At 58.7% G+C, this 20993-nt stretch overlaps 1 protein-coding gene across 12 annotated transcripts; it reads right to left on the bottom strand.

Moving 5' to 3' along the window:
- Positions 1 to 22: 22 nt before the first annotated feature.
- Positions 23 to 19442, bottom strand: TNS2 (tensin 2). Of its 12 annotated transcripts, none has more exons than XM_012450290.3 (29): positions 14937 to 15016; positions 12279 to 12387; positions 11784 to 11821; positions 10827 to 10865; positions 10473 to 10511; positions 10271 to 10320; positions 9849 to 10035; positions 9087 to 9137; positions 8641 to 8763; positions 8428 to 8492; positions 7495 to 7578; positions 6914 to 7026; positions 6760 to 6820; positions 6491 to 6566; positions 6150 to 6279; positions 5981 to 6046; positions 5791 to 5904; positions 4340 to 5551; positions 4046 to 4196; positions 3339 to 3928; positions 3135 to 3224; positions 2662 to 2787; positions 2357 to 2506; positions 2149 to 2226; positions 1895 to 1972; positions 1314 to 1482; positions 1153 to 1221; positions 1003 to 1032; positions 23 to 851 (listed from the first exon to the last, which is right to left on the bottom strand). In XM_012450290.3, exons 1-29 carry the CDS (start codon positions 14940 to 14942, stop codon positions 713 to 715), a joined length of 4233 nt encoding a protein of 1410 aa, XP_012305713.2. In that variant the 5' UTR covers positions 14943 to 15016; the 3' UTR covers positions 23 to 712. The 12 variants fall into 12 exon arrangements, 11 of the variants coding, with proteins under 11 accessions (XP_012305713.2, XP_012305706.2, XP_012305707.2 ...); XM_012450283.3 differs by lacking the exon at positions 14937 to 15016 and adding an exon at positions 13962 to 14889; XM_012450284.3 differs by lacking the exon at positions 14937 to 15016 and adding an exon at positions 13962 to 14182 and having other exon boundaries at positions 9849 to 10020.
- Between the last annotated feature and the right edge of the window lie 1551 nt (positions 19443 to 20993).

Genomic DNA, 20993 nt, shown 5'->3' with positions numbered 1-20993 from the left:
AGGAGCCTTTCCAGTCCACAGGGCTAGGAACAGAACTGCCGGATGGGGGCAGCCGAGGACAGCTTGCTTGTGGGGAGATGGGACTCATATGTTCATGGACCTGGCTAGAGGCCTGGGCCCTGGGATGCCCCAGGAAGTACAGATACGTCCCCTGGGAGATGAGGGTTTGACCTTCCTGTAAATAAGGGTTGACTCCAATTTCGGTTAAAGTTTATAGAAATTCTTTATTATTAGACAAAAATAGACTCTCTTTTTTTCCCCTATTCATGTGATCCTACTCAATCTCTGCTTAGAGGGGGAGGCAGTGACTTGCTCCCCACCCCTCTCCCCTCTCCCCTCTCCCCTCTCCCTGCCGTGCTGGGACCTGCAGCTGGGTGGAACTGGCAGGGCCTGATCCCCTTGGAGGGCTGACGTTCTCCTGCAGGTGGGGCTGTCCTGATCTCCTAGGCTCAACTGCTAATGCCTCCTCACCCCTCACACACCCATCTCTGCCATCTGCTCACATGCAAGGTCATCTTGTGGGCCCATCTACTTCACTTAGCAGGCTGGGGGCGGGGAAGGAGAACAATGTCCCGGGCCTGATGCTCACTCCTCATTCCTAAGGGAGGGTGCTGGCTCCTGGGGCTCCTGGGTCCAGGCCAGGGGAAGTGAGGGCTGTGGGGTGCTGGGAGTGGTGCAGTGTTGATGTGGGCTCTGAGCTTGTGGCCTTCCTTCATTTTCTCTGGCCCAGTAGAACTTTGGTGATGAAGGTGACAATGGCGCCAGCAGGCTGATCTGGGTCAAGCTCTGCAAAGAGGTGACACACATTCTCCCAGGGGCTTCCCGGCTTCTTGGCCACGAAACCAAAGATCCTAGGGTGACAAAGGGTGGGGAGGGGGCTTAACATTCCTTCCACACGGGAGTGTAGCTGGCCTTGGTGAGACAAATCAAATGCCAGCGTTGACAGGACGGAGGTGCCCTGGTCCCTTGGAGGGAAGAGGCTGAACTCGTGGGGAGGCTTACTTGGAGGTGGTCCCATCTGGGTTGGTCCATCTGCAGAAGGAGAAGAACTGTGAAGATGCACACCCCAGGGGACAGCTGCTGAAGGGGGGCTGGGGCTGGGACCTGGTGGGACTAGGGGCTTTGGGGCAAAGGGTTTAGAGGGAGGGTCACCTCCGGTCCTGAGGGTCAGTGCTGGAGAAGGTGATGCTGTTCACTGGATAATGGCGGCGAAAGAATAGCCTGCAAGGAGGAGGGTGGGGAAGGTCACACTCAGCAATGGGGGCCCCCAGGGGCCTTCAGCATGGGCTTCCACAGGGGCTGGGTACACATACTTTCTTTGGTTGTCCGTCAGTGTAATGCCCTGGGCTGACACCTTGAAGTGGACAACAGCTGGTGTCGGGCGGGGGCTGCAGCTCAGAGCTGCAGAGCTGGCCCGGGCCACGGCTTGGGGGCCCGTCAGTGACTCTGTCTCCACTGAGGTCAGGTAGAGCACGCTGCAGGCTACAGGGGCAGGGAGTGGGTCGGGAGGGAGTGCCCATCCCCTAGCCACCCCACCAACTTTTGCACATTCCCCAGCTACTGCTGTCACATGCTTTACAGTCACATAGATGACTTGTTAAAAAGGCAGATTCCACAACTCTACCAGATCTAGTCAGAAGCGAGGCAGTGAAGCCTGAGAATCTGCATTCTAACAAGTTTCTCCCTGCCACTACCCATGATCCTCTTGTTCATGAGACTTTGAGAACCTAGGCTGAGGACTCGATTCCTCATCCCTACCAGTATGGGGCTCCCCTGCCTTCCTGGGTTGGCCAGGGCCTACCCACCTCAAGGCCTTTCAGTGCCCCATGGCCCAAATCCACAATGCCCCCACGGTGCGCAGGGAGAGGGAGGGGAGCGGAGGGGAAGTCTCTACCGGCACCCTGACGAAGGAGGTCTGCCGCTGTGCTCATGTTGTTGGGCACTGGAGCCTCTGGGGTCTCTTCCAGAGGATCTGAGGGCAATGAGAACCAACAGAGAGGCTCAGAAGGCAGAGCATTCCCCAGGCTGGAGCACTCCCTCTGCCACCCCAAGGGAAGGTAAGGAGCCAGGACCTCTGGATTCTGCTTTGGCTGCAGGGGGTGGGGAGAGGTGGGGAGAGGTGGGGAGGACAGATGACCAGACACCCACCTTTGCTGGGGATGCGCAGGCAGCAGGGCAGGGAGATGGGGGAGATGGAGTGCTGGGAGACCAAGGCGGACAGGCTGCCTGTCGGGGAGGAGGCAGAAAAGTCCTGAGGTGCCCAGGGTGCCCCGGCTTTCCCTTCCATCCTCCTGAGATCCCTTGGTGTCACCCTAAATCAACCCAATGTAGCTTTCCCCAGGCTCCTGCCTCTTACCAAAGTAGGGCTCACTGGGACAGCCCTTGATCTTCACCCCTTTGGGCCCAGTCTCAATGAGGAAATGGCGGACCAGCTGTTCCAAGGGGTCCCCTGATGGGAGGGGAGGGAAAGATTGCGGCTTCAGGATTCCAGGTTCCAACTTCTTCCCTAATGGGATTCTTTCCTAAGCAGCTGAGGTCTTTTCCGCCTCTCCCCTCTCCCCTCCACAGCAGCAAGACCGGCACACCACCCCGCCGTTACCTTGCCTCTGGCACCTCCCCAGCACTTCTCCCCCACCCCACTCAGGTTTGGGTGTTCTGTACCTTTCCAGGGCTGGGCGCTGGGGGGTGGTGTGGCCACCTTGAGGGCCAGCCCATAAGCTCCTTGGAATGAATGACTGTCCCTGATCAGGAAGGCCCCAGGGTCCTTGTCCTTCAGCAGGGCGATGGCTGTAGGGTGAGGAGTATCGGGGAGGAGAAGTTTTCACAGGGGCGGACTGAGCCCCATGCAGCTCTGCTCCTCTGCTGACAAGCTCCATGGGTCTCTTTTGCCCTGACAGCTGTAGTAGTGGTAGGAGTCAGGACAGGGCTTTAGAGTTCACAGGGGCTTTGACACTGTTGGGTCTCACTGCCTTGACCCAAAGCCCAGAGTCACCTGCTGGTAAAGTCTCAGCCAAGAGTAAACACAGCTAAGACAGGAGGAGCCAAGGGCTTCAAAATGATGGGACTTAAAGCCAAGACAGATGCCCTGGAGGGTGGGATGAAGGCTGGGGGGGTGGGGGGAGTTGGCTTCTCACCTTGGTCACGGGACAGGTGTGGCTTGTACCAGAACTTGGATGTATCCTGGACAAACTTGACATTGCTTTGGCTCTCTTGCGTAGGAGGCTCTAGGACAGGGAGGGAGTGAGTTCAGACCCCAGGGTGGCCGGGTCCCCATCCATGCTCCATCCGGAAGAAGGGGTTCTCTCAAGGTAACCCCAACCCCTTCAAAGCCTTTATACCTGGGGGTTGGGGGACATTATCCAGGAGTGGAGGTGCGAAGGTGACATGGTGACTAGTGCCTCTGGCTGGTGATGATGCCTGCTCTGGGCCCCAGTGTCCTGGCTGTTGCCCCGGCCCAGGCAGGTGGCGTTTCTCAGGAAGTGGGGGCTGGGTAAGGCCACTGGTCTCATAGGAGGCAGCCAGGGGGAAGGCAGGTGTGGGTGAGCTCTGAGGCGGCTCTGGGCTGGCCACAAGCCAGGGCATCTGGGAAGGCACAGGAGTGAGAGGGGACCCATCTGGGCTGTCTGGGGGGCCTCGAGAGCCCTGCCAGGGGGTATGGCGGAGGCCAGGCAGTGTGGTGGGCACAGGGCTCCGAGGACTGGCACCGTGTGAGTGGCCCCCTGAGCTCCTTTCCTGAGGCCAGTCACTGGGCGAGCTGGGAGGGGAGGTCGGAGAGAAGGGGCTAGGGGCTGGAGGCTCAGGCCCACTTCCTGATGGCAGCTCAGGGGCCTTTCCGGTGTCTGCCTGGGAAACAGGGGGCAAGGCCTCGCCAGGACTGAGTCTCTGAGTGGGCGCTGAGGTGGGGGACTTAGTGTCCTGTCGCCGGGTGCTGTAGGGTGGAAGAGCAGATGGTCAGCAGAGTCCCCGCTGTGGCTGCTCCCACCCCACCCGCCTTCATCAACTGCTTGGACAAGGAAGTGCCCAAGCACCCCGCCCCTCTGCATACCTTTCCTTGCCCTGGACTGGGCTGCTAGTGTGCAGAGGTGTGGAGGGACCAGACAACTCTGACGAGGCACTGCATGGGGCATCTCGGGGAGACCGGGGCAGTGTGCTGTGCCCACTGGGGCCCTCCCTCCAGGACACCGGCTCTGGCGACTCTGCAGTGAAGGGGAGGTGGGCTGTGAGCAGGATGGGGCTCTTCTGTCTGGCTTAGTTGTTTCTCACCATCTTCCCTTGTCTTCCCTACCATCTTCCAGAACCCTCCTCTGCCCTGGGCACTTCGCACTCTGGTGCCCCTCACCTGCAGATGCCAAGGGTCCTGCTGAGGCCAGGTGCCCAGGCAGTGGGTACCTGTCCCCTCCCTCCTCCGTAGGGATCTCGTAGCTCAGCTTCCTAGATTGTGGATAGGGCGGGCTGCCCGGGGAAATGGAGCCAGCCCGTGGGGAGTGGGCACCAGGGCTGGGATACCCTCTGCCCTCTCCTGGAGAGCCACAGCTATGAGGCACTCGGCCATATGCTGGGCAGTAACTGGGAACTGCTCCTCCATAGCTGTATGTCACCAGGGCAGGGTACCCTGGATGCCCATACCTGCCTTCGGGGAACATGGCATAGGAGCAGCCCTCGTGCCCTTCCTCGCCTGCCTTGGGTGGCTTCAGGCAGCTGTAGTCAGGCATCGGGGCATGGTGATGCCCACAGGCAGGCAAGAGCAGAGGCAGTGGGTGCCCAGGCCGCACTGGGTGCAGGAGGGGCTTTCCAGACTCACTCGCCCACCCTTCTCCAGCCTCCCTCTCCAGCCGCAGTCCATACAAGGCTGCTGTAGGCAGCGCCAGCTTTTCCTCACAGGCTGGGCATGGGTATAGGGTGGGCAGTGCAGGATCCTCCAGGATGACCATCTCCCGGTAGCCTGGAGCACGGTAGCCAAAGTCCCCAGTGGCTGGTTTTCCCAGCTCAGGTGGGTAGGGGTATGGCCCCTCCGACAGTGATCGGCAGAGGCGCCTCTTCTCCATCGAGGCCTCGGCGTAGCCCTGGGGGGATCCCTCATAGCCTCCATAGGCCAGCCGCCTCCTCTCCAGGGTTCCCTCTGGCCGGTAGTAGCCCCCATTGGGGACCCCGCAGGGCTCCCGGTAGCCCTGGCGGCAGGAGCAGTGTCGGCTGAGGCCAGGCCTGGGGCCTGGATACACTCCGAGGTGGGGACCTCCGCCCATGGGGGACTGCTCTTCATCATCTAGGATAGCCGTCTCGCGCCCAGCCCCTCGGCCCCCACTGGCCACTCCGCAACCTCCTAGGAGGCGATCCAGCTCCTGCCGTTCCGCAGCCGTAGGGGGCGGCCGGCCAGGGGACTCAGCAGCCGGCTCTGTGGTCAGCGTGGAGGAATGGCCCGAGTCGCTGCTGACAGAGAGCATGGGGGGTGGGGGAGGCTCTGGAGAGGGTGCCGGTGGGGTCTGGCGGGGGGGCCGCTGCACCTGGGCATAAGGACTGCCATCCAGGGGACCCCGGGTGTGGGTCAGGGAGCCTGAGTGGAGAAGAGGATCAGGGAGGGAGGGCAAGTGGGGAAAAGGGAAGGAGAGAGTTCATGAGGGGGGATGGCCCTGGAGATAGCTCCCCACATCCTCCCCCAACCCCCCCCCCCGCAAGGGTGTCTCTCAGGAGTAGGCTATGCCTGGGGAGGAGGGAGTATGCTTCTCCCTGGCACCGCCCCCCAGGCTCCCGCCACAACCCTGGACCTCCCACCCTGCAGGCTGCCCCACGTACTATCCACACTGTCCTCGTGGTGCTGGTTGAAGTTCTCATAGGAGTCCCAGCGCACAGCTGGCTCAGTGGTGTTGTAGTCGACAGAGACCGAGGGGTCGTTCCGTGGAGTGCTGCCTGTGGAGGGCCACTTGAGTGTTGGGGGGCAGGGGAGAGGGAGCCCTCAGTCCCCAGCCCATGCCCCTGCTCTTACCTTTGGTCTTCTCGGGGCTGGAGGAGAAGACAAACTCCACGGAGGCTTGGAAGGGGAACCTCTCATCTATGGGGAGTGGACAGTGAAGAGCCAGCCCCTGGCCCATACCACACTCTGCTGCCCGCCTGCCACCTGGGCTCCAGCCCCAGGCCACTTGTTTCAGACTCACCAGTCCAGGCCTCATCCAGCTGGTCCTTGGGGAAAGTGAGCTGTGGTCCGTGGATGGTGCAGGTGTGGAACTGGACTCGGAACACGAGAGTCCGGTCTGTGCCCCGGCCACCCTTGTGATAGCATGTTACCTGGGGAAAGGCGGGAGGCTGGGGGTCAGGCCTCATGTCCTCTTCTGCACTTCCACCCTGGGGACTGCCTGGTCACAGCTTCTGCCCTGCCTCGATCTCAAGGTGATCTCCCCACTCGCTCTCCAATCTGTCTCAAATTGGTGACTGTGCAGCTACACCACCACCACCTGACCCCTCTCCAGGACTCTCCTTGTTGCCAGGACTCTCTCACCATGACGTCGCCTTTGAGGAGGAGGGCTGGCTCCAGGCTGATGCAAAGCTGCTGGAGACCAGGGCCTGCAATGTGACTGTGGGGAGAGAGGAGAAGGCAGAGATGCAGATGCTCCTGCGTGCAGAGGCGGCTATGCACACTCAGGAGGAGCCAGGAGACCAGAGACTGAGCCCTGCCCAGGTGTCTGGGGAGGCTGGAGAAGCAGGAATCCAGGAAGCAAGAGATGCCCTGGCCATGAGGTGTCAGGGGCCTGGGAAAAGAGCACTCACTAGACTCCAGATGTGTAGACAAGCTGCATGGACTGGTAGATTTTCAGGAAGGGCTGGAAGCCTGGAGGGGCAGAGGAGAAGGCACATGAGGGGTGCTGAGTGCAAAGGCGGGAAAGGTGGCTCTCCCTAGGGAGTACCTCTCAGGTGGACTCACCTGTGCCAGGTTCAAAGGCTGGCAGCATGGGGATGAGCACATAGTGCAGGAAGAGAGGGCTGCTGTTCATTCTGATGGAGCCAGATAGCAGCCCACTGAAGTAGCTGATGTATCTGGTGGAGGGTGTGTTGAGGAGAACATAAGCCCCTCCCTCTGGGGGGTCACCTTGTATCATTTCAGTCATCCACCCTTAGAAGGCTGGCCCTTCTCCTTAGCACTGCCTTCCCATCTTCCAGGTCAGCAGAAAGTTCTTTTTTGCATCTAAGCTCGATCCCTTTTGCTCCCTCTGCCTCTAAAGCTCTTCCCCCAGATCTCTGCTTCACTCTATAATGGCAGGACCTGACTGTCCTTCACGTTCTTTATGATGGAACTCCTCATCTATTTATTCCCACGTTTATGGCCTTCCACCCTACTAGCCTGTAAGCTCCATGAGAGCAGGGGCTTTGTCCACTTTGAACTCTCAGCACCTGGCACAGCACCTGGCACACTCAGTTAAGGTGTGCTGCATGAATAAGAGAGTCTTGGCCTTGGTAGCCATGGAGGGAGCTGCTTCTGCGGCCCATCCCCACCCCACTGCTCACCGACGCTGGGAGGGCTGCAGTTCTGTGGCCACCTTGTCCTCACAGAACTTCCGCATGGTAAGAGTAGCCAGTGCCTGGTCTGCCCTGAGGACAGCAAGGCCAGGGTAGGGTATTAGGGACTAGTCTTCATCCTGGCCTCCCATCCCTATGCCCCAGGGGAGGGAAGAGAGATATGATCCCCTAAGTCTAGAGGAAGCCCAGAATGGTGGTAAAGAGAACTCGAAGCACCACATACAGTCACTTTACTAATTGTTGGGCCTCAGGCAATTGTTCCCTGAACTTTAGTTTTCTCATCTGTAAAGTGGGGCAATAAGACCATCTTATGGGTTGAATTATATCCCTGCAAAAGACGTGTACCTCAGAATGTGACCTTATTTGCAAATAGGGCCGCTGCAGACATAATTAGTTACGATGAGATCATACTGAAGGAGGGTGGACCCTTAATCCAATATTATTGGTGTCCTTATAAGAAGAGAGGAAGAGACACAGACAGAGACGCACAGGGAGAACAGTGATAATGGAGGCAGAGATGAGAGTGATGTGTCTGCAAGCCAGGGAATGCCAAGGCTTGCTGGCCACCACCAAAAACTGGAAAGAGACAAGGAAGGATTCTATCCTGAGTCTCAGAGGGAGCAAGGCCCTGCTGACAGCTTGGTTTGGGGCTTCTGGCCTCCAGAACTGCAAGACAATACATGTCCACTGTTTTACACCACCCTGTTTGTGGCACTTTGTTATGGCTGCCCCAGGAAACTTTACAGACCATCTGCTGCAGACTGTGTTGCAGTACAAGTGATAAAAGGGAGGTGGAAATGCTAAGTTGACAGCAAAGAGCTCTCTCAATGAAGAGGTGGGCTCCAGGGGAGGGCGTTCCTAAGGGGCCAGCTGGAGAAAGGGCCATTGGGGAAGGGGCTACTCGGGCACCAGGAGCCTCACCCTGCAGAGATCTTGCTGTAGTGCATGTAGGCAGAAACGATGACCCCAAGCTTGCCCTTGCTTCCCTGAGAGACAGAGAGACAGGGATGAGGGTCTGCTGAGGCTCCAGGCTGACAGACCGTGGAGACTCCAGGCACCTGGGAACCTGAGGTCCTGGCCCACCTTGCAGTGGGGTTGGCCCATCCCCAACCCCAACCCCAACCCTAACCCCACCTTGCAGTATAGCACGACCACGTGCTGTGGGTCAGCACTGAGCCATGTCTCCATGGCTTTGCAGATGGAGCACAGCTTGTCCAGGGGTGGAGCATGCAGCTCAGGCCAGCCAAAGTCTTGAACCTGGGGAGAGTGCAGGGTTGCAACTGGGGCTGGGAGCCACCAACAGAGAGAGATGGGTGGGGTGGAAAGGGGGCAGGGCATAGGTGTCCCAGGGCAAGGTTGGGGGTCTGCTGGTTGTCCATGATAGCCTCAGCACTTTCCTTATCCATACAATGGGCTGATACCTGCTGCACCACGTTTTGGGGTGTCTCCAGTAATATGTCATGGGAAAGTGCTTAAGAGTGAAGTAGAAGCCAATTGCCTCTATTAATAACTAGGGAGCTGGGGGCTTCTGGGGTGGGGGTGGCTTGTTTTAATGGCTGGGCAGACCATTTCCTTCATACCTTGGGGTTTAAGCGGGTCAGGTCATGCCTTTTCTCTGAAAGGTTGAAGAGCTGAAATAAAGGGGAGGGCTTTAGACAGAGTGACCTCAGGGAAACGAGGCACAAGGTGGAGGTAAAAGTAAAAATCTTCCTCTAAAATAAGGTGCAGCCTGGGCGCGGTGGCTCACGCCTTTAATTCCAGCACTTTGGGAGACCAAGGCAGGCAGATCACCTGAGGTCAGGAGTTCAACACCAGCCTGGCCAAGATGGTGAAACCTTATCTCTACTAAAAATACAAAAATTAGCCAGATGTGGATCGCTTGAGCCCTGGAGTCCAAGACCAGTCTGGCCAACATGGTAAAACCCCGTCTTTACAAAAGATACAAAAAAAAAAAAAAATAGATGGACGTGGTGGCGCGCCTGAAGTCCTAGCTACTGAGGCTGAGGTGGGAGAATTGCTTGAGCCCGGGAGACAGAGGTTGCAGTGAGGTGAGATCGTGCCGCTGGACTCCACCCTGGGCGACAAAGTGAGACCCCGTAAAGAAAAAAAAAAAAAAAAGTAAGTAAATAATTAAAATAAGAAGGTGGCGAAGGCCGGTCTAGCCAGTCACAGCCAAGTCGTCAGCGTTCCATGATTCTCTGTTCCACTCCAGGCCCCGCCCCCACCACTTTGGTCCCTCCCCCTGGAGGCCGCGCCGCCGCTGGTGACGTCAGTGGGTAGCCTCGCCCATCTGGACCTCACAGCCCTCTCATTGGCTGACTCCTGGTGGCCCCGCCCCTCACCAGGTACTTGTCGCGGTGCTTGGATTGCAGCACGTGGGCCAGCTCGCGCAGGTGGCCCCGGTGCCGCTGTTCATCCGGCCGCGCGGGGAAGGCAGCGGCCAAGATGCGTTCCGTCACGTAGGTGAGGTCTAAGTCCCAGCGCCGCTCCATGAGCGGGTCCAGGCTGAAGCTCCTGGGGAGGGGGAGCCTACGCATGAACACAAGGGCGGGGCACCCGGAGGTGACTAGTGTGATGGGAAGGCTGTCTGTTGGGCAGCAGGTGAGGCCTGCTGGGTCCTGAGGGTGGGTGGGTCCGGAGGGAGAATACCGTTTTGGGGGTAGGGGGGCTGTCCCGGGGAGCTTTGTTGGGGGGCAGTGCCCTGGGTGAGGTGTGGTGCCGGCGGAAAGGGGTCACGTGGGACCACCCCAGCACCCTCACTTACCTGGGCAGAGTGCTGCGCTGCTTTGAGTGGTTCAGAGATTTGGTAGATCCCTGGTGGATAACAGAGAGTGTTTGGATATCTCTTTGGGTGCCCCCCTACTCTAGACCACCCACTCCAGAGCCATGCACTTTTGTCTTCAAGAAATCTAGATCTTTACTCCCAACGCTACCTGCTTCCTCCCCTTCCTCCACCTTCACCTTACCAGGTGCTCTATGCGCCTGACTGGGGCCGTGTTCCGCCGCTAGAGGGAGATGGGGGAGGAAAAGGGAGTGGTTAGGGCAGGGGCAAGGACTAGTGTGGGCCTGGGGACAGTGGAAGGGAATGTCATTGTCCTCATGAAGGCTGTATTGGGCAAGGGGAGAGGAGTCCTACCCCCAGCAGGCCCAAGGGCACAAGATCAGAAAAGGACTCAGTTTTTTCCTTCCGTGTAGGATGAGCAATACCTACAGCACTCAGTTCAAGGCCATCTCCTGGGGGCCCTCTCTGGAGCCACTAGACCTCTGGACACCATGGCCAGTTTCCTTGCCCTCCCCATCCCATCCTGGAGTGCACTCACCAGCTCCACGGGAGGCAAGGCCTGACAGGCTGAAGTCACCTGGAAGGGGACCGAGTAAGGAACTGAACTCTTGGTGAAGAGCTCTCCTGGGCTTGAGGATGGGGCGGCCCCTCAGCTTCAGGGGGAAGGTGGAGGGGCCTTCAGCGGATGGGCACAGGCTCCAGCTGAGGTTGCACTATTTAAGGGCGCCTCCCCTCTGGCCTCTCAGTCCCCCACCCCCCAGGCCCCCCACTTGTTGCTCTTGGCGCTCAGCCCCCTGCCCACACAGACCCCCATTCATCCAGCTGCAGGGCAGGAGTTATATATAGAGCCACAGAGGCAGGCCATGGCCAGGGACGGACACTGGCCTCTTTCACCGGGAGACCCCGCCCCTGGGCACACAGCTCCCCCAAGCCAGCTCCAGGGCCCTGGGACCCTCCTCCCCCTGCCCTGCAGGAAGAGGACCAGGGAACCTCCTCAGAGATAGGGCTCTCTCGGGTCCCCAGTGGACAGTGGGTGCTATCTACAGCTTATACCTGGAAAGGCCCAGTTTTTCCAGGGCCCAGGGCAAGACCTGCCGAGGCATTTTGAGGACCCTTCCCCAGAGGGAAGACACAGCCCATCCGGCTGCCCAGTCTCTGAAATCCTGCTCCCCCCGACAACCCACCCCACCCTTCCTCCTCCTCATTCTCCTCCTCTTCCCCACCCCCATTCTCTCGCCAGCTGCAGCCTGGGCACAGCACCAAGACAAACGCTGTCTTGCTGTCCACCCGCCTGGGCCGGCCAGCCCTCCAGAAGGCGGAGTAGGGTGGTTCTTAAAGGGCCCAGTACAGCACCCCCTCCCACCCAGGAGGGGTTCCCCAATGGTGAGAGGGGTGGAGGTGGAGGGTTGATGCCAGTGTGGTTGGAGAAGGCTGTTTGGGAGGAGGCAGGGACTCCAGACCCCTCTTCCCCTATCAGATAGAATCAGATACCCACCTTTGCTTCACATTTTCTGTGCGTCGCCACCTTGCAGACTGGGGGAGGCACAGGGAGAGAGGGGTTAGCAGGGGCCTGTGGGACAGTGGAAGGAATGGCCTTCCCACATCTCCCAGACCCTGGAACCAGACCCTGGGACTGGGCTGGCTGGGGTGGAGGAGCAGGGCTAGGGTTTGAGGGAAGAGTGTGGCAGTGGGGTACACTGCCCAGGCCAGGGGTAATGTTCTGGGGTGGGGGTGGAGGTGAGGAGGAAGAGAGGGAAAGAAGACACCATCACAAGCCAGGACAGGAAGGTGGTAGAGAGGACGGGTTGTGGGGGGTATCTATCATGGGGATCCAGGGCCATCCAAAGCAGGAGGTAGCTGCCTCCTAGCTGCCATTGTGCCTAATCCATCGAGCAGCATATTACTTTTGAGATTGTGTGAGTTGGCCTGCTGGAGTTGTGCAACACAGTGGTACTGAGTGGAGGGTCAGAGTCACAGGACAGCACCTCACCTCTGCACGAAACGCCTGTCCCATCGATGGTCACCTTACATACTGCACAGACTGGAGGTTTCTTCCGGAAAACCTTCTCCCGGAAGCTGTGAGGCTCAGCTTTCCTAGGCTGAGGGAGGAGGGACAAACAGAGGTGTGAGTTCCCAGTGGGCCCATCCCCATCTCCGGAACTGGCAGGAGCCTTGCCTTAGCACTGCACTGCTTTCCTCCATCCAGATCAAGCCCTCAAACTTGCAGGACGCACTTGGCCACAGCTGCTTCAGGGCGGCCATGGGGCCTGTCCTCAACTGTGCATGGAATCTGACCCCTTGCGTCACCTTTGCTGGGTCAGCTCCTCCCCAGGGGATCACTTGGGCCCCTCACGTGGCCCTGGTGTGTGATGCCCCTGTGGAAAGCCCACATGCTCAGGCTTTCCCACTGGTGCGGTAGGGGTACTCCCTTACTCTTCCTGTCTTGTCCTCCCCTCATGGAGACCTGTGTGCAGAGTGAGCAGGGGGGTTCCAGACATACGTGTTGTATATCAGTCCTGCAGCATCAGACTGAGCCAGCAGGAGTGGCCTGAGCCAGTCCTGCTCCCCTAGCTCCCGCTGTCCCCACACTCCAGGCAGCTGACATATCCTCCTCCCCCACGGTCAGAACAACATGTTTACTCATTGTGCATTGAGGCAGCAGACAGCAATTGTGTAAGGCGGGTTGTAATGCTGGAGGGAGAGACAGATAGAGGCCTGTCACTGGGGAGAGATGTTTAGCTGCCTTCAGATACTGTGAGCTCTCCCCCAACCCCCTGCTCCCTGGCACTTGGGATTCAAGGCATTGAATGAAAAAAGAATGGACCAGATTCCCTCTTCAGCCCCTCTTGACCCAGAGGTGCAGTGAGACGGGAGCCTGGGATGCCCCTTATGGCCCAGACCTATGTCAGTGCCTTCCCCTCCCCCTGTGGGTCCACTCCTCCCATCCTCTGTCTGGGGACAGCTTGTCTCCTTGCCACCTCTCTGTTTTACCCACATTCCCCTCCTCAGACTCCTGCTGTCCTCCTCCCCGGGACCCATCACAGTAGTATCTCAGGTTGTCCTGAGCTGCTGCTTCTGGAGCAAGGCTGGGAAGTTGGGAAAGGGAGTGATCGGGATGTGGGCAGCACTTCTGGTCTCTTGACTGTCCCTGCAACTCTTCTGGACTGGAACAACTTTGTGAGACCCACTAGGACACTTGGGAGCATGTTGGCATTAGCAGCATATATGGCTGTTGTCAGTGGAAAGCAAACCTCCAGTTCCAAAGCACTCTTCTCTCTCTTTTGCCACCCTTCCACCCCATTTCCATCAAACTTCCCCAGGCCAGGGGAGGTGCCTGATGATCCCTTAGCCTGCTCTAGGACTCCAGGATAGTGCATGGTGAAGTCCTACAGTGAGGCACCTGAGGCTTAGGTTTGGGAGGCCAGGACCCCTAGGGTTGGCCCAGGCTAGAGCAGGGAAGGTGAGAGAAGAGCCAAAACAGACAGCGGGACCCACTCTAACCCAGACACTCTCACATTACAGCCCTGGCCACTCTGGAGGGGCTGCTGGGCCAGGGGAGATGGCTGAGGAAGCTGAAATTGGGAAGACGGCCTGGCCTCATTCCTGGTCCCCTCCCCCACTGCCCGCACCTCCACCCCTGCCCGTCTTTTGCCCAGCTGGTGGGCACTCCTACCCTGCTTGTGGCCCGGCTGCTGTCCCTCCTCCCCAGGGCTCTGAGCAGCCTCTCCACGGGGCCGCTGGACTTCATGGTGTTCGGCTGGCCAGGGTGCTGGCCCCAGGGCCTGAACAATGTTGGGGCCTGGCCCGGGGCTTCCTGGAAGCGGCCTGGCGGAGGCAGCCGCTTCCCCTGGGCGGAGGGTAGGCTGTCTGGCTGGTGTGAGGAGAAGCCCGGCCCTGGAAGTGGAGGGAAGTGCAGGCGGGAAGGGGGCAGGTCGCTGCTCCAGGAAGTGGAGGGGGAGGATGTGGGGGAGGCCAGGAGATCAGATTCCCAGGATCTACCCTGCTGGGAGTGTCAGCCTATGATCTTTTACTCCCCCCACCCCACAACCCTGGAGTTGTCCCACACCTGGGACACTACACTCTCCAGAGATCTGCAGGGATCCATGGTCTTGAGATCCAGCCCCTGGTGGGGCCGGGTGAGAATTTTGGTCTCAGGGCAGGGCTAAAGGACAAGTGGGGAACACTGTGTCCCAGCCAGGCTCCAGCCTGAACTCTCAAGCTCTCGAGGGACTTCCGCTAGGGAGGGAGTGGAGCTGGGAACTACTGCAGGCAGGCGGGCCCAGGCTCCTGAGTGCATCCTGAGGGTCAGGTAAAAATGGATCTGGGGGCCAGCTTCCTGCCTCAGTTTCACTGGTTATGAAATACAAAAAGGAAAGCAGGCACCGCTGCCTTTGCTCTCAGTACACCTTGCAAGGCCAAGTTCCAGCCACAAGACTGCTTTGCTCAGGTTTGGGAAGTAATCCATTCTCCTGCTGCAGCCGAAGGCATCTGAGGCCTTTCTCTTGAGAGCCCCCCACTCATCCATTCCCTGGCTTTGTTTCAGACATGACCTCGCAGGCCCCTAGCCCTCTTTCCAGCCCTGCAACTTGGGCTCTCCACCCAAGGGCTGCACCCTTTCCCCGCCGCAACCCCGAAGCCTGGGTACTACCTTCATGGCTCTCCCAGGTCTGCCCTCCTTCCTCAGCAGCTGTCCCAGGGCCTGAGGACTGGACAGGAGGCCCCCCTCCCAACACACACTCCACTCCCATCCATGGGCCTCCTGCCTCCCTCCTGGGAACAACGCCAACTTCCTGTCCTGGGAGTCAAGGGAGGGAGGTGGATGGGGCCTTGGAAAAGGGGGAGTAATCTTCCTAAAGTTAAGGGGTTAATGGCCTGGGAGTCTTCAGTCCCAAGCCCTGGACAGCAGCCCCTGGGACTGGCTGTAGCTGTCACTTGAAAGAATGTGCAAATGTGCCCCTCTCATTTGCCTGGTATTTACTGAATGTCCCAGTACTCAGGCAACTCCCCCAGCCCTGGCGTCTCCCATGGGGTCCCTTCAACTTGCCTCCCGCTCCTTCCTACCTGTCAGGATGAGTTGTCTAGGATGGAGAATCCTGCATTCTCTGGGGTGAAGCCTGCTGTGGATCCCCATTTGAGACCCTTGTGAGGACCTGATGGCTGGGCCTAGCCTGAGACCTCTCCCTTGAAGCTCCAACTCTCCAGGCCAAGAAGTCTGTCCCCAGGATACCTTGGCCAGAAGGTGGCATTTGTGTGGCAGACCTGGGCCCCCAGCCTGTAACTGGAGAGGAGCACGGGCTCTGCACCCCACCCCTATCCTGCCAGCCTGGCTGTGGCCCAGGACATTCCAGGCCCCTGGCCAGTGTGGGCAACCAGGCCTGGCCTGGTCCAGCCCCCAGCCCTGCTTGGGGGAGATGGGGCAGTGTGACAAGGTGATCGGTGCGGGGGGGTGGGGGGGGGTGGCTTATTTCTGTCCAGTCCCCGATTCTGCTCCTATGGCACATAGCCCTGACTAGGATTCCTCCAGCAGGCTTCTCTCACCTGCTGCCTCTAGAGGGGCTGAAAGTCCCCTCACTTGGAACAGGTCCCCAGGCATCCTGGAACCTTCACTGGTCTCACACTCCCCACCCAGACCCAGCAGGGAGGTGCCGAAGCAGTGAGTGCGGCGAGGGGTGGGGTGGTCCAGCTCCACTGTGCCTGTGAGTCCTCCCATCCTGTGGCACACGCACCTTTGAAGGGAGGCAGGGATGGCGTCCCTATGAGCCAGTCCGCAGGGAAAAAGTAGCTCACTCGAGAGGGTTGGGAAGGCATCACAAGACCCTCTTAGACCCTCACCCTCCTCCCGCCTGGAACATTTCAGAGCCTGTCAACCTCTCCCCCAGGCGGGCCCCCTCTTTCTCGAAGTCGTGAGTTTGTTTGGAGAAACCCCTCCACCCACACCCCCCTTCCGGGAAATAGCTGTGGTTGGAAGGGAGGCTGGGCCTCACCCCTCCTCCGCGGCAGCAGGAGGAGGGGTGAGGCCCAGGGAAGAAGCGAGGGAGGGCGGTGGCTCTGGGGGTGTGCCCACAGGGGTCTGGAGGATGGGGGCCGCCGAGCGGGGCTGGCGAGTCGAATCAGCCTCCTCTGTGCCCGCTTATGACCTCAGTGTCCCACATGTGAAGTAGGAAAGGAAAACGCTCGCCCGCACCCAGCCAGGCCGGGGCCCAGCGCCGCTGCCAGCTACTGCCGGGTCCCGGGCCTGTGTGTGTGGCACGGTGTGCGGCCCCGTGCGCCCGGGGCGCTGGAAGGCGTGGCGGCACGACCGAATAGGACCGAGGCCGCGCCCCGTCCCCCGATCACTGCCCCGACCTCCCGCTGCTCCCAGCTTGCCGCGGCCATCCAGAGCCCCCAGCCCCAGCCCCGAGCCGCGCCCCGCGTCCCGCGCCCCCTCGACCTCCGGCGCCCCCTGGCGCCCGCCCCTCGCACTGCCCGCGCGGCCGTGACGCAGAGGCCGCCGCCCGCCCGGTGCGGCGCGGCCACTCACCTGCGGGGGGCGCCCGGCGGGGCGGGGGCGCGGCGGGGCGGGACAGCAGCAGGGGGAGCCCCCAGGCCAGCCCATCCCGCCCGGGCCCGCGCCGAGCAGATGCGAAGGAGGCAGCGGCGGGAGCCGGCGGCCGCGCTCGGCTGGGCTCCCTCCCGCCCCCACCGCGCCCCGCGCCCGCCGCCGCCCGCTCCTCCTCCTCCTCCTCCTCCCTCCCGGCTCCAATCCCCACGTTCCGCCCGCTCCCCGCCCCTCGGCCTCCTCTTCTCCCCACCTTCTCCCGCGAACCCTCACTCACAAAGAGCCGAGGGGAGAGAGGGTGCACAGACGGCCAGCGGGGCCGCGCCAGGGACACACTGGAGACAGGAGGAGGCTGAGAGGGGGAGAGAATTGGAGAGAGACGGCCGCGGAGGACGCGGGGACGGGAAAGTCTCAGAGACGGGGAGAGCCTGACCCGGCGGGACACAGGCAAAAAGAAACACGCGAGCCAGACAGACGCAGAAGAAACGGTGGGCATAGGTCCAGAAGGGACTAGGAAGCAGGGGACAGGGGACTGCCAGCCTCTCACCCTCCCCAAAGGAGTGTGTCTGGGCTTGGGCCTGACCTGAGAGGACCACCCGTGGCCTGGCCTGGTGGTGCTAGCGTCCCCTACCCAGGCGGGCACCTGAATCAGGTGAAGCCACCTGGCGTTACTTTTGGCTTAAGATGCTGGAAACCCTTCCCTGGTCCCAAAGGAATCACAGCTGAGGACCTCTCCATCAGGCTCAAGCCCCCATCTCCACCTGCAAGCAGCTTCAGCCATCCCATGCACTGCCCTGCTTTATTCATTCATTGAGACAAGAGTCTCTCTCTGTCGCCCAGGCCGGAGTGCAGTGACGCGCGATCTCCGCTCACTGCCTCCCAGGCTTAAGCGATCCTCCCACCTTAGCCTCCCGAGTAGTTGGGACTACAAACGGGCGCCACCGTGCACAACTATTTTTTTGTAGAGCCGGGTTTTCGCCATGCCCAGTCTGGTCTCCAACTCTTTAGCTAAAGCGATTCCCCCGCCTCGGCCTCCCAAAGTGCTAGGATTACAGACGTGAGCCACCGTGCCCAGCCCTTGCCCTGTTTTGAAAGAGCTGGACCATCATTTTTACTCCATAGACCTCTGAGGTCTTCCTTACATTTAACTTGAGTCCAGCCTTTCCAAGTGGAGATGGAAGTTCTTTCTGTGGTCTAACCTCATTCCCTTCTTTTGCAGTGCCTGGTACTTGATAGGAACTTCATGGAATGGAGTGAATGGACCCTAGGGCAGGTTTGAGTGGTGCCACCCTGGAGGGGAAGGTAGGGACAAGGTAGGGGACGTCTTCCTAGAAGCTCTGAACCTATTGCCATTCCTAAATTCTCCAACGTCCGTTAGCAGTGAGCACTTCCTGAAACTTTCTCCCTCCTTCACCCTCCCCGCTGGATTTTCCATGATGAAAAGGGGCGGGGAAAAAGACGTTGGGATTCTGAGAACCTAATGCCCAGGGCTTAATGCCCAGTGCCTGCTCAAAGCAGCCAGTACCACTGGCTCTAAGGCCTCCTTTCCCTCCTTGTCTCATCTCAACTGGGTCCTTTCTGTGCTCATCTTGTCTTTGGCAAAGGCTGGGAAGTCTGGTTCTCATTTCCAGGGAGTGGGGCACCTGACAGGGAAGAAGAGTCTGTGAAGCAGTGCATGATGACAGTGTGTGTCCCCCAACACCCAGAGATTGGCATTTGGAGGGGGTGGATATGCTTGGGACTGGGGAGCGTTGATCTTACTGATCTTGGTTGAGTTGGTGTCCAGTAGGCAGTTTCAGAGGTTAGGGCAGTGGGAATCACTGGGGACTGGGGACAGGAGAGGTGGGGGTGGGGGAATACCGAATACCGAGGAGAGTGGCAGGGATTGGAGGCTCCCGGAGAAAGGGCAGGGCTGGAGGTTGTCCCGTGTATTTTGGCAAGATGTGTAATTGAGATACGTGAGATAATGAAATGTGTTCATGTCTTTGGAGCCTTCAACCAGCTCTTTTAACATCTTGCTCTTCCCAGCATTCCTTAGGCTCTTTGGCTGGGTCCTGGGATGGGTGCCATGGGGTACCTTTACCTAAGCTCTAAAATTACCAGTAGAGAGACTGGGACTCAGAGGAACTTGATGGGACCCCAGAGAGGTGAAGGGTAAGGGCTAGAACCTCACACTCATGCTGGTTTTGCTGCCTTCCTGGCAGGCCCATGGGAGGAACTTTTGAGGTTCCAAGGAACTGGAAAAGAGTCACAAGATGGATGGGAAGCTCAGGCTGGATTCCTACTCGCAGCATGGGGATGGTGGGGAAGGGGACTGCAGGAAGGAAGCTGATGAGAAAGGCTGAGAATGAGAAGTTATGCAGGAGGTAGCTCTGTGGGCGTGAAACAAAAATGAGTGGTTCACAGAGCCAGCCAGGCATCCTGATTTCCAGCTCACAGCAGCAGGAGCTTCAGGGAGGAAGGAGAAGGGATGGAGGAGGAAGCTAGATTGATGTTAATAAATGTCAAACAATTTCAGGAACACCCCTGACCTCCCTCCACACAGGTTTTCTTACCTTGACTATGCAGAGGGTGGTCCATCTTGGCATTGAAGGTGGAACCCCCTCTTCCATGGTCTGGGGTGACCCCATGCCTGCAACCAAGTGTGCTCAGATCCTTGGGGTGCGGGGACTGTATAGGGCGTGGATTTGAAGGTGTGGGGCTGTCCTGGCTGGAGACCACTGGGTCAGGAGAACGCTAGTAGAGGGTTTGGGTGCTGGGAACCAGGAAGAGCGGGGGAAGGGGCAGAGCCAACTCCAGAGGCGGATCTCCTGGCTGAGGACAGAGGCTTTATTGTCCAAGCTGGAGGTTGCTGCAGCTGGGCGGGGAGCAGCTCAGCTCAATCTCTTCCAAATTTCTTTTGGGGGAGGGTAAGGGAAGGCAAGCCCCCCTTCGCTTGTGGCCCTTGGGGCTACCATGGTTGCTGAGAAACGAGGCTTATTTGACAAATAATGCTTCCCAGGAGCAGATGTGTAGCTCTCTCACTTCCTGAGAAACCAGATGCTGTGAGCTCGCTTAGCACTTGAGGTGACGCCCTCAGCACAAACTGGGACCCTCAGTGCCTTGGGATCCAGAGTATAGTGCTTGATTCTGTTTAGAAGAAACTAGGCTAATGTGGACTGAGATACAAACGGGACCTAACCAGCCTAAAGTTGGCCCTTGTGAAGTAGGATACTGCATATGCACTTTCCCCCTACTTGTCCAGTAGTTCAGGATTTACAAGATTGGCAATGAGTCCTGAGTCCATTTCTGCAGCTGCGCTTCTGGGTGGATCCTTTTTTTTTTTTTTGACAGAGTCCTACTCTGTTACCCAGGCTGGAGTGCCGTGGTGCGATAACAGCTCACTGCAGCCTTGACCTCCTGGGTTCAAGTGATCCTTCCTCCCAAGTAGCTGGGACTATGGGCATATAACACCGTGCCTGGCTAATTTTTCTATTTTTTGTAGAGACAGGGTTTCACCATATTGCCTTGACTGGTCTCAAAGTCCTGGGCTCAAGTGATCCTCCTGCCTCATCCTCCCAAAGTGCTGGGATTACAGAGCTGAGCAACCACACACAGCTGACACACATTATTATTATTTTTTTTTTCCGAGACGGAGTCTTGTTCTGTCGCCTAGGCTGGAGTGCACTGATCTCAGATCACTGCAACCTCTGCCTCCAGGGTTCAAGCGATTCTTCTGCCTCAGCCTCCCAAGTAACTGGGTCTCTAGGCACACACCACCATGCCTGGCTAATTTTTGTATGTTGTACAGACTGGGTTTCACCATATTGGCCAGGCTGGTCTTGAACTCCTGACCTGTGATCTGCCTGCTTCAACCTCCCAAAGTGCTGGGATTACAGGTGTGAGCCACTGTGCCTGGCCATACTCATCTTTTTAAATGAAGATGTGACCATATTAGGGGCCAGGTTTTCTCTATTTAAGTACCTTTTGGGACACAGGGCCTTCCTCTACCCTTTCTGTATACAACCATCATAAATCTCTTTCAACAAGCCTTTCCTATTTTTATGTTCCTTCTTTCCATCATTTACCTAGACCTCAGTACTGCACAGCTAAGAGAGTGGCTTGAAACGAAGACTGGGAGAGTGTGAGTGAAACTGATTCCTATGGAGAGGCAGTGAACAAGCATTA

Source organism: Aotus nancymaae, unplaced genomic scaffold, assembly GCF_030222135.1.
Source record: "Aotus nancymaae isolate 86718 unplaced genomic scaffold, 86718_ANA_hifiasm-v0.15.2.pri h1tg000016l, whole genome shotgun sequence".
Classification (NCBI taxonomy): Eukaryota; Metazoa; Chordata; class Mammalia; order Primates; family Aotidae; genus Aotus; species Aotus nancymaae.
The sequence above is the reverse complement of the archived record's forward strand: the minus strand, read 5'-3'. Positions and strand labels throughout refer to the sequence as shown.